This window comes from Diabrotica undecimpunctata, chromosome 2 (genome assembly GCF_040954645.1).
Source record: "Diabrotica undecimpunctata isolate CICGRU chromosome 2, icDiaUnde3, whole genome shotgun sequence".
Lineage (NCBI taxonomy): Eukaryota > Metazoa > Arthropoda > Insecta > Coleoptera > Chrysomelidae > Diabrotica > Diabrotica undecimpunctata.
The window spans coordinates 98,848,554-98,861,387 of NC_092804.1; the positions used below are offsets into that span (position 1 = coordinate 98,848,554).

General features: G+C 30.9%; 1 protein-coding gene and 2 long non-coding RNA genes across 3 annotated transcripts; 2 read left to right on the plus strand and 1 right to left on the minus strand.

Moving 5' to 3' along the window:
* Nucleotides 1-228: 228 nt before the first annotated feature.
* Nucleotides 229-921, plus strand: LOC140433827 (uncharacterized). Its single transcript, XM_072521802.1, has one exon. It carries the CDS (start codon nt 229-231, stop codon nt 919-921), a length of 693 nt encoding a protein of 230 aa, XP_072377903.1.
* An 8,862-nt stretch (nt 922-9,783) lies between these two features.
* Nucleotides 9,784-10,575, plus strand: LOC140433384 (uncharacterized). Its single transcript, XR_011949947.1, has 3 exons — nt 9,784-9,900; nt 10,144-10,290; nt 10,551-10,575. It is a non-coding gene; the product is annotated as an uncharacterized lncRNA (long non-coding RNA).
* A 1,000-nt stretch (nt 10,576-11,575) lies between these two features.
* LOC140433385 (uncharacterized) lies at nt 11,576-12,108 on the minus strand. The gene is made up of 3 exons (XR_011949948.1): nt 12,004-12,108; nt 11,797-11,944; nt 11,576-11,746 (listed from the first exon to the last, which is right to left on the minus strand). It is a non-coding gene; the product is annotated as an uncharacterized lncRNA (long non-coding RNA).
* Nucleotides 12,109-12,834: the final 726 nt, after the last annotated feature.

Here is a 12,834-nt window from a genome sequence, read left to right on the forward strand (position 1 = left end):
ATCAATGTATCAGTTATTGGCCTAGATGGCCAATAACTGAAACATTAGATTTTGTAAGAATCTAATGATTGACATATGTTAATAACCAGTGTTTTATATGTGGCCAATAACTAATTATTATAAATTGTTTTAGAAAATATGCCAAAACGATCTAAATCTGAAAACAATTATAAAAAAAAGTATTCCGAAGACGATGTTAAAAAAGCGTTAGAGTTAATTAACGATGGTATGAATGAGCGAGAAGCCTCAAGAATTTTTAATATTCCCAGAGCCACTCTAAGTTACCGGAAAAGTGAAAAATTTCATTACAAAATAACCCATGGACCAGATCCATTTCTTTCGAAGGATGAAGAGGAACAACTGAAACTCTGGATTTTTCATTGTCAAAATAGAGGATTTCCTATTCGTGTTGACGACATTAAGGACTCCGTTAAATCATTTTTAGAGAGTAACCCTAGAGTTAATCCATTTGTTGAAAATAGACCAGGTAGAACATGGCTATCAGCATTTCTAAAGAGCAATCCCAACATTTCGCTAAGGACTTCAGAGGGAGTGACATCAGCAAGTTCAAACATTAACCAAAGGGATATTACCAAATGGTTTGACAACATAAAATCTTATCTAAATAAAAAAGGACTTTCAGATGTTCTTCAAGACCCAACAAGAATCTTCAATGGTGACGAGACATGTTTTTATCTATGTCCCAAAAATAAAAAGGTTTTGGCCATGAAGGGTTCCAAAAACGTCTATGAAATTGAACATAACCCAAAGGTTAACTTAACAGTTATGTTCACATTTTCTGCAATAGGCAATATTTTACCTCCTATGATAATTTATCCCCATAAAAGATTGCCAAATGATATACTAAGTGCTGTGCCGAATTCGTGGGGAATTCTGAAGAGAAAAAAAGACAACCCATAGAAATGACCTCAACAAAATTAAAAAAAAGGTGTAAAAGTTCACATTCCTATTGAAAAATATCAAAAAAAGATAAAAAAAGCATTGAAAGTGTTTTCTCCTCTAAACCAGGAAAGTAGAAGTAACAATATTGAGGTTTTTGAGCCACCACTACCTGAATTTGTCAAAGTTCCTATACCAGAATCTCATTCTCACATAAAATCATCAAGCTCTGTAAATAACCAAGATAATATTGACATTTTCAAGTATTCACCTACACCAGAAGTGAATTCGAGATTATCTCCGCAAATATTTCTCGCCCACACTAAAGCTCCAAGCCCTGAGAAAAAAATTGTACCCAAACGGAAATTATTTGATGATAATACAGATCAGTCCTCAACAAAAATTACAATTCTATCTGATAATTTATTATCAAATATTCCTTCACACTTTGAAAATCGAAACTTGGTATCAAACGTTCTTCCGCGTTTTAAAAATAAAAACTTGGTATCAAACATTCCATCACATTTTAAAAACCAAAAAGTTACTAAAGGTGCGTGTTATCTATGTGTACTAAATATTACAGAGTGTAAAGAAGGCATTAGATGCCAAATGTGTCTTAGAACATATCATGTAACTTGCAAGATTCTATGGCGACACAGATCAAGTATATGTTTGCGAATCTTGCCAAAATAAAAAATAAAAGTTTACTTTGACATGTGCTTTTTTTGTGTCCACACTGATCACAAAATCCTTGCTTACCCAAACACCTCCTATCTATCTTTTTTAACTTACGAATTATTTGGTAAAATATCTCTTTAAAAAATGATGGCCAATCACTAACACATATGGTGTCAATAACTGGAACAGGGTGGCCAATAACTGGCTCATTTGCACGTTTACAAAAAAACACATATAAAATATTTTCACACATGAAATATTAACGTAATAAAATTTTGCAATATGTAGAAATAATAATAAAATTCCATGGTGTTAAAAATAGTTACAATAGGCCACAGTGACAAAACATTTCATAGATATATCGACGTGCTCTCCTTAAGAGGCCAATAACTGGTGCTCTTACCCTATAGCTTACCAATTTATAATAATTCTAAATATACATAAATTATTAATTTTAGAATGTTAAAGCAAAAATAACGTAAGTTTAATAATATATATGTATTACAAATATTATAACTCAAAGATGATAAAGCAAAAAAAAGGAACATGTAATTCTTTTAACAACAAAATTTTATTTAGACAAAACAAATACTAAAAATTTTTAAAATTCTTGCTCATTCAAATACAAAAAATGCACACCGATTTCTCTACTATAAACAAAACTACACAACTTAAACATTTTCTGAATTTTTCCAGTTTATGAAATGGTGATGAATACGTGAAACTTTTATATAAAGGGCTACACAAAAATATTATATCTGTTGTACTACTACATCTGTATAAAAATCTAGTTTGAAATTCTTTTTCTTCTTCTTTTCTCATATCTCTCGCAGTCTTTACTACTTTATTTGTTGTCACATCGCTTATGTGATCATTCTATTTGACTCTTCTCTTTCTTACCCAGTCCTTGACGTTTTTCACTTTGCATATCCGTCGTATATATGTCCTTATAGCTCTGTTTCATTGTGTCTTGCTATCGATACGTTGTTTCGGGTCGTGTTAATGCTCTCTTTCCTTTCTTTTCTGATATTTTTTTATATTGTTTAATTCAGGCATCATGTGTCTCTATTTGCCTGATTTACTTCCTCTTCTGATTCAAGATTTCCGTAGCTCTAGTGTGATACCTAGATATTTAAACTCCACCACTTGTTCAATGATCTGATCTCCAGTTCAAATTTACATCGTAGTAGATTTGCTGTTATAACCCTGCATTTTGTCATGTCATGTTTAACATAACATGTTAAATTTCCTGGCAGCTATATTAAATTGGTGCATAAAAATTAAATTATATTTTACTTTCTTCTTACTTTTATTAGGTTCTTACGTTCTTACTTTTTATTATTATTCTATTCATGATCAAGGTGAATAATAGAGGGCTCAGGGAATCCCCCTGTCGTATCCCATTGCCAACTTCAATTTATCAGTTAGTTCCTTTTACTTTTATTGTATTGATCTGGTAGATATTTTAAATCGTTTTGATTATTCCTAGATGTATCTTTCTTGCGTACAATAAGTGGATAAGGTCCTTTAACTTGACCCTGTCAAATGCCTAAATATGCTGGTTTGTTGTATTCTCTTGCAATTACCTTATTATAAATATATCTTTCCGACCTAAAACCTTGTTGTTATTTTGCTACTATTATAAATATTAAATTTATTTGTTATCATTTTGGTTGTTAATATTAGTTTTATGTTTAAAGAGTTACTGTTTTTCTGGTGGTATTCTGTTTCACATCACTTTTAATAATTGCTTGGTCAGATCTGTTCGTCCGTACTTTATTAGTTCGTTGGGTATTGTGTCCTCTCCTGGTGATTTTCTATTTTTTTATTTCCCTAATGCTTTCTTTACCTCTTTCACCTCAATGTTTATATTTTCATTGATCGTCACTTCTGGTGTTGGTGGTTCATTATCATCACCTTGAGCAAATAGAGATTGAAAGTAATCTGCCTATATTTCCTTCTGAAGTGTCCCTATTTACTTGTTCATTCTTGTATTAGTCTTCTAATCATTATCCATATTTCTCTTTGTTTTCCGTAGAAGTCGTGTTCTATCCGTTTTAAGAATCTCTCCTTGTGTTCCCTTTTTATTTTTTAGACTAAAGTACTCCAAGTACTTCTATTACTGCATTAATTATGTTATTTTTGAGTTTTTCTAAGCTTTTTCCGATGTTATCGTTTTCTAATATTTTATTGTTGGCAATCTTATCTGATAATCTTAGTCTGTATAATTTACAAAGATGTAGAGATAATAACTTAATACCAAAGGGCATGAAGTTATGTCCAGCATATTCAAATAGAATGACTTTGTTAACTTTTTGTTGAAAATAACAAAATGTGAAAAAATTCTTAAGTAATCTTTTAGCAAATAAAGTACGTGTTCTAGTAACAACTCTGCTATATTTTTCATGTATTCAAAGTCAATTTGCGCATTCTTTATTGTTTAATTTTAAACAAGCCGACTCTATCTGACTCGATCTGAAATTATTGACTTAGGTACTCTGATTTGAAGTTTGAAGAAATGGCGTATCATTACTTAATACTATAAGTATACTATATACTTCCGTATAACGGGAAACGTCATGTCTATCAAAATATTTTCTTTAAGTTGTCATCAACTTTTAATCTTCATAACCCAATTTTCATAAATATCGTGTAGTAGTACCCGAAGTAGTTTCCGATTTATAGATAGTGTAAGCTCGTCGTGCAACACCCTATATATTCATACGAGAAACAAAGAAATAAACGTTTAAATAAATTGAATATACTTTTACTACAAAACAGTATACATAGTTTCTTCTTCTTCTTGTAGTGCCTATCCGTTTCGGATGTTGGCAACCACCATGGCAATCTGTATGTTTTAAACTGCTGCCATAGATAAATAATATAGTATATACAGGTAGATATGCAACTCAATGTATAAATTTTGTTTATTAGCATCACTTGCAAGTGGGCTCAATACTAATCATCATTTGGCGTGAAATTCAAATGGACAAGTACCAGTTTCATCCCTTTGGCGCCTCTTGCGGGCCATTTCGTTACTAGTTAAAATTTACTGGGAAATTGAAAACATCTTATTATTTTCTATGAAAGAATCTCACATATATTATTAAAATAAAATACCATAACTTACTAAGCGTTTTAAAGTATTTTATTTAAATAATAAGTAATGCTCATAAATTATATACAATAATACAAACTGGAAATGTGAGTACCGTTCGCGTCATAAAAACTGGTACAACTCTTATAACCGAAAATCGTGTTTTTCAAGTTGTGTAAGTTGATCTTGTCACATATGTCATTTTAATTTCTAGGGCAACGTTGCCAGTTCAACGAAATATTGTATCAAATCAGCTAAAAGGAGGTGTGCAACAGACATAAATATTAAAAAATTACAGTAGATGTATTCCAATGTTCCCTGTGCCAATACGCAACGTTTAAAGATCCTTTAAACGTTTTGAGCATTAACGCAACCCTCTCTCTGGTTATTAAATTTATTAGATACGGTTTTTTGAAAAAACTTTAAACATTTTTGAACGTTCTTTTGATTTAGATTTAGTGCAATTCCGTTATCTGTAATCGCAACAACGAATTGATTCACGAACAAGTCTAAACACAGGTTTAGATTGGGGAAAAAAGTGTACCAGTTTTATATGACGGGAACTGTACATTAATCATATTCTCAAGTTGCCAAATATATAAGTAATTAATATTTCTTCTGTCAAATTTAGTTCTGAGAAAAAGGATATATAAAAAAGCACATTTTTTCTAGATATACGTGTATTTATTTGTTGTTTTAGATAACGCAGTTATAAACTAACTACATATTTATTACATTGATATTTTCAGAAACAATTGTTAAATACGATTATTGTTTGATTCCTGAAAATTTTTAAAATTGACGCTTATACAGGGAGCTATTCAAATAATCTTTTAAAATTCACACCATTTGTTACTGAAAGTGACATCCCTATTGGCTAATTTCTCATTATTAAATTGGGCAATCCAAATTTGACATGGTTTAGAACAAGAAAATAGTTTGAGTTTCAGTGACAACTTACTATCATCATCCATTTATGCATTTTTGGAATTTTTCCATGATTTGTACACATCGGTACAAAACAATAATTCACCATGTTAGTTTTTTTACTAACACAACACAAAAATTTTTGCCTATAATAGGTAACTAAAACTAAACTTTAAAAACTAAGTAACCAACTTAAATTAAAATTACTAAAAATAAATACAAATGAAAGTTAGAGATAATAAAATAAAATTAAAAGCTGTAAACCAACGGAAGATCTGTCATTACTTTTGACAGAATTGACATTGCGGAATTAAGCTCCGTTTGAGTATTTTGTTTATGATACCATGAGATGATGTTAAAATAAATGACTAGTTGTCTAAGTGAGTCTAATAAAAGTCTTCGTGAGCGAGATAGGCTGTCATTTCTCTTTATTAACTGACTGGGTCAAAGTAGAATACGCAATAAGAAACGCTAAAAATGGAAAAGCGAATGGACCTGATGAAATTACTACAGAACTGTTGAAACTTCTGAATGATAAATCTGTAACCATAATATTACATCTATTCAATACAATATACAGGACTGGTATAATACCTCAAGAGTGATTGCTGTCTACGTTTGTCACCATACCGAAGAAAACTAAGGCAACGGAATGTTCTGATCATCGAACAATCTCCTTGATGAGTCATCTGCTTAAAATATTTCTTAGAGGCATTCACAACCGAATCTATCAAAAGTTAGATATCGATAATAACGATACACAGATGGGATTCAGAAAAGGATTATGTACAAGAGAAGCTCTCTTTGCCTTAAACGTCCTATCACAGAGATGTCTAGATTTTAACCAAGAGGTACACGCCTGCTTTATAGACTTTGCAAAGGCCTTTGACAAAGTACGCCAGAATATACTCAAAGAACTCCTGGAGGCTAAGAACATCGACACCAGAGACATACAAATAATATTAAATCTGTATTAAATCTGTACTGGAATCAGCGAGCTAATATAAAAATAGAAGACCAAACATCGGACGAAATAGAAATACGTAGAGGAGTACGACAGGACAACAGGGTTGTATATTGTCGCCGCTCTTGTTTAATATCTATAGCGAATAAATATGCCAAGAAGCTCTCTCACATGCAAACGAAGGGATAATAGTCAATGGAGAAGTTATCAATAACATTCGATATTTTGACGATACTGTGATAATGGCAAGAACAGCGGAAGATCTACAACATCTAGTTGAAAGTATGAATGAGATATGTAATAACTACAGCATAAGGATGAACGTCAAAAACACCAAATATGACCTTCAGTAAGAATCCAATACATGACACTAGTATCGCAATAAACGGTACCCAACTCGAAAAAGTAAACGAATACAAATACTTGGGAACCCTCATCACTGAAACAGGTCACCAAAATCACGAGATAAAAATACGTATTGAAATTGCCAGGTCTACCTTTATAAAAATGAAAAAATTATTTTGTAATCAGGATATTAGTATTCAGTTAGGAACTAGAATGTTAAAATGCTATTTATTTAGTACTTTGCTTTACTCTGTTGAGACATGAACTCTTAAACAGAAGAATGTTAAAAATCTTGAAAGCTTTAAGATGTGGTGCTACCGCCGTATACTAAAAATAAGTTGGGTGGATAAAATTACAAATGAAGAGGTAATACGCAGAACAAATAACGATCCAGAAGTTATACTGAATATAAAAAAGAGAAAACTTTAATACTTTGGCCACCTGATGAGAGGACAAAAGTACACATTCCTACAAAATTTAATGGGAGGAAAAATCCAAGGACGCAGAAATCCAGGCCGTAGAAGAATGTCCTGGATGAGAAATTTAAGAGAGTGGTTTGGCTGTACCACTAACGAATTATTCAAAACAGCAGTAAATAAAATTAGAATCGCTCTAATGATATCCAATCTCCGATAGAAGAAGCACTCAAAGAAGAAGAAGAAGGGGTCAAAGTGATAGGAGAAATTTCGAAGGTTATTCATATAAGTTTCCGGTGTATGACTGCTTCTTTGAAAAGATTTGTGGTTGTTGTGTTGAACCACGTACGTAGATTTTTCAGCCAAAAAATTCTTCGCCTTTCTAGTCCTCGTTTTTCTTTTACTTTTCCTTGTAGAATTATTTGCAGCAACCCATATCTTGCGCTGTTCCTCATGATGTGACCAATATAGATTTGGTCTGTTTTTATTGTGATTAACAACTGTTTTACTTTTTGCTTTTTTTAATAAAACATCCTGGTTAATAACGAGGTCGGAATATGATATCTTTAGGATTCGACGCAGATAGCGTCTGTGAGAGTCCACGACTTAACTCCGTACAACAGTATAGGGAAGATGTAACATCATAGTATATAATTTAGATAATCTTAATAAAAATAATAGCATATTAGTAAACATATGTCAATCTAACAAATAGAAATTTAAATGCAACGGAGAATTTAATATTGTCAAAAGATCTAAACATTTCTGTTACTCACCCATCTATTCCAAAATTAGACATAATTAGCTCAGTGGAGAAAATATCTCAATATGTACCAACCCACGAAAAAGTAGAATATAAAGTATTATGTAAAATTGAATTGGAAAAGTCTAATAAAATTAAACAAAACATAAGCAAAGACGAAATAAGGGCTGTAAGAACTTTAAATAATGACGACTTCATAATGATTCTACCAGCGGATAAGGAAAATTTAAGTTCAATAAGCAAAATTCAATACGTAGACAAAATTAAAGACCTGATAACAAACGGACGTTATACCAAATTGACAAAGGATCCAACGAAGCCTTTGAAAAAAAGGATATAAGTATAGAACTTTATTCAAGTTTAAAGACTATTTCGCAGATTACACTAGTCTGCAAACAAATCCTCTTTCCACAAATTTTATCATAAATATGATGGTATAAATGCTCTAAATCCATCTCCGTTGGTCAATTTTTTTATCACGTCTAGATTTTCAGTACTTTCAAAATATTTCAAATTTATGGTTTTTTGAATTTGTTTTTTGAACACTATACATGGTGTATATATATACAAAATGGGTTTTAGCGAGAAATAAAATAAACATACATCGAGTCGTAAGAGATTTTTAGAGTAGTACATATACGCATGCGCAGTTTTTGCTATGACATGACAACTTCTAGTTTAGAACTTGTAACATAATAATAATAGTATTTGTTTACGTTTTATACCGAACATTTTGGTAAGTTTTGCATAAAGTCAATATTCTTTGCATTTAGTTAAAGTATTTTATGCGTACTTTATGTATTTACATAGCTGATCCAGTAACTGTATAATAGACATATCAAAAATATTTTATTTTATTTTGGGTTATAAAATACATTATAAACTTGTAAAACTTCTGCAGACTGTTTTTGTTACATTTGTGGTGAATTGCTGAAAATACAACAAAATGTAAGGTCCGCTTGCCATTATGCTAAATTCAGTACTGAATTTAGCACTAAAAATATTGTATCTACAAAATAGGTGCGCGCGCCGATTCAGTACTAAAAATTAGATCATGTTCTAATTTCTTGTACTAAAATGATCCAATATTAACTTAAACTGAGGTTATGTTATACGTATGTTTATCCTTTGTTTTTAAATATGTGGAGTCAGAAGCAAATAGAAAATTTAATCGAACTATATAAAGCAAATCCTTGTTTATATGTGCCAAAGCATCCATTGTATAAAAATAGGAATGCGAGAGTAAAAGCTTTGGAAGAAATAAAGGCGGAATTGTATAAACTCGGTGTAGATGTAAGTGTGGCAGAGATAAAAGCCAAGTTTAACAATTTAACAACTAACTTTTTACAACAGCATAGAAGATATTTATCATCTATAAAAAGCGGAGCTGGTAGCAATGATGTAAGTAATATTTCTATTTCATTATGGCTTTTTATGTCTATTTGTTGGGCTAATTTGATTAGAATTGTGTTAACACTGAAACCATTACACGATAAGTCGCGTACACAAACAAATAGACATCAAAAAAGTAGCAGTATAAGTAATGTTTTCTATAAAGCCTAATAGTTGCTTTATAATCATTTTATTTTATTAGATTGACAAACCTACGCTATGGTATTACGAAAAAATATTATTCGTAGCGGAGCATTGCATACCTAGGTGCTCACAGGACAGCCTTTCGACTTTAAAAATCCTACCAGCCAATGAAAATGCTACCATGGATTATGTTCAAGAAAATGAAATACATTTGATAAGTAGTCAGAATCAGGAAGAGGAGATTGAAAATTTTCAAAATTATGATTATTGTATTGTGAGTATATTTATCAATTTTTTTGAAATTTTTTAATTGGAAAATAATTATGAGGAATTTTAGTTTGAGGAGATAATAGTGTCAAAAAATTTATTGGGAATTAAAATCGCATAAGCTGAAAAGTCTTTTTTTACAAATGTTTTAACTTCTAAATCAGAAGCTTGTCAAAATATCAATACAAATAATAGTAACTTATTTATTTATTATCATATTAATCATTTATTGATATGGTTGATTTTACAGAGTCCTTCTACATCACAGAATCTGCCTACCCCTTCGTTAAGAGACAGCACCCCCTCTGGAGGAGATATTATTAGAAAGAGTCTAAAAAAAAGAAATAAACCTGACGATGAGGGGATTGAAAATGAAAATTTTCATGATTATTGTATTGTGAGTATAAACTTTTATTTATTAATTTTTTTTGAGATTTTTTAATTGGAAAATAATTATGAAGAATTTTAGTTTGAGGAGATAATAGTGTCTAAAAATTTATTGGGAATTAAAATCACATAAGCTGAAAAGTCTTTTTTTACTAACGTTTTAACTTCTAAATCGGAAGCTTGTCAAAATATGAATACAAATATAAATAACTTCTTATTTATTTATTAACCTATTAATCATTTATTGATATGGTTTTACAGAGTTTACAGAGTCCTTCTGCATCACAGAATGTACCTACCCCTTCATTAAGAGACAATGCCACCTCTGGAGGAGATATTATTAGAAAGAGGTTAAAAAAAAGAAATAAACCTGACGATGAGGGGATTTTTTTGAATAAAGCGGCTGATGTTTTGGCATCTTTAACAAATGCTCTGGCCAATGAAGAGCAACCAAAACCTGTGGAGACTCTTCCTGCAAAATCAAATTTAAAAATATTTGCAGAATTTGTAGAGAGTCAGTTAGAGTTTTTGGTGTCTGATGAAGAGACACTATTAGAGACTCAAGAAAAAATACCAAACATTATTTGGGATGCCAGAAAAAAAATTTAAAAAAATAAAAATTCATAATTATGTATGTTTCGTTTTATTTAAATTTCAAGTTACTCATTTATTAATAATAATATACATTTTTTTATGTTACATCTCTGTATGGCAGCATTTTGCCAGTCAACTGAACCACTGTTACTGTTGAAATACTCTTTAAATTCATTTCTTATATTATGAGCTCTAGCTGTCGAACGATTACCTGCTTGATTACTTAATCTATTTGAAAACACAACCTGTGATTCATCTTGTTCTATATATGCTTTAAAATTTTCTGAAACTAATAAATTATGCAACGCTAAGCAAGCCAATATTATTTTTTCTACTTTATCTGCATTTAAATTTATTGGATTAAGCAATACTCTAAATCTGTTAGCTAAGATTCCAAATGAGCTTTCAATCATTCGACGGGCTCTAGAGAGTCGATAATTAAATATTTTTTCAGATTCTGACAATCCCCTATTAGGATAAGGTTTCATAATTCGACTGGTTAACGGAAATGCATCATCTGCAATTAATACAAATGGAATTTTTGATGTACGACTGGGTAAAGCCTGATTTGGGGGTAAATTTAAAGAGTTATTTTCTAGTGCTCCACACAGATTACTTTCTCGGAAAACACCACCATCACTTATGCGGCCATTTATTCCTACATTATAGTAAGTGAATTTATAAGCTGAACCACACATGGCTAATAGAACTATTGAGTGATTCCCTTTATAATTGTAATAATATGAACCAGCAGATATCGGAGGTTTAAACATTACATGTTTTCCATCCAAAGCACCAATACAGTTGGGAAACTGCCCCATTTCTTGAAACCCTTTAGCAACATTTAACCACTCTCTAGAAGATGTTGGGGTCTAAAAATAATGTTAGTTAGTTTTCATAATTTTATCTCATACATATTTACCTTCAAATATATTTCCTTTAGACTGGTATATATAGCTTCACAAACTTCAGGTACAAACCTAGAAATGCTACTTTCATGTATACGAGTTGAATACATTAATGATCTAAAGGTTTGCCCAGTTGCTAAAAATCCTAATGTAGTTTCCAACCTAAATAAAAAACGAGGCATCAAATTTATACATCTACCTAAATACAATACTATACAAACCTGCATCTTGCTGAAATACTTTCTCTAAATTGCGTATCCTGTTTTTTTATCTTATTCTCAACTAGTCCTAATAATTTTATAAACACAGTATTATTCATTCGTAAAAAGTTTTTATATGCCAAAGGCATATATATCTTCTACTAATAATTCTTCATTCAACATATTTAATATTCCTTTGCCCAACCCTCTTCTCTCGATCCATTTTTTTCTCCATATGCCCTTTTTTTAAGAAGTGTATGATTTTTTTTCTTAATTGCTAGCATCATTATTACAATTAAAGCTGCTGCACATAATTTTAGCTTCTTTTTTACCATCATTATTCACCTGTTTGTTTTTTTACTCTAATTATACAACCAAAACAAACTTCAGGTAGGTTAGACTGTCAATACAAAATTGGTAGAGCGCATGCTTACAGGCTAATTAAAATTAAGATAGTTGCAAACACAAACATACATTTTTCATACTAAATCGACTCGAGCAACTAACTAATATTTTTAGTGCTAAATTCAGTACTGAAATTAGCATAATGGCAAGCGGACCTAATACCTAACAGATCTCGTCAAAGACGCCTATCAGCTTTATTTTGGATTTCCTATCGATGAAAGAAATAAAAATTGGCTACCAAACTTATGCTGTTACACTTGCTCAAGTAAATTTAAAAGTTTGTGAACAACAGAATCATGTAAATAATACTCCTTTTGCACTAAAATTCTCGAGAAAGAATAAAGATAAAATTATATATCTGAACATCGCATTCTAAAGCAATCCGATTTGAATTACCTTGTTCGAGATATTTAGGACTATCAAAATCTAAGGCTCAATTACTTGGAT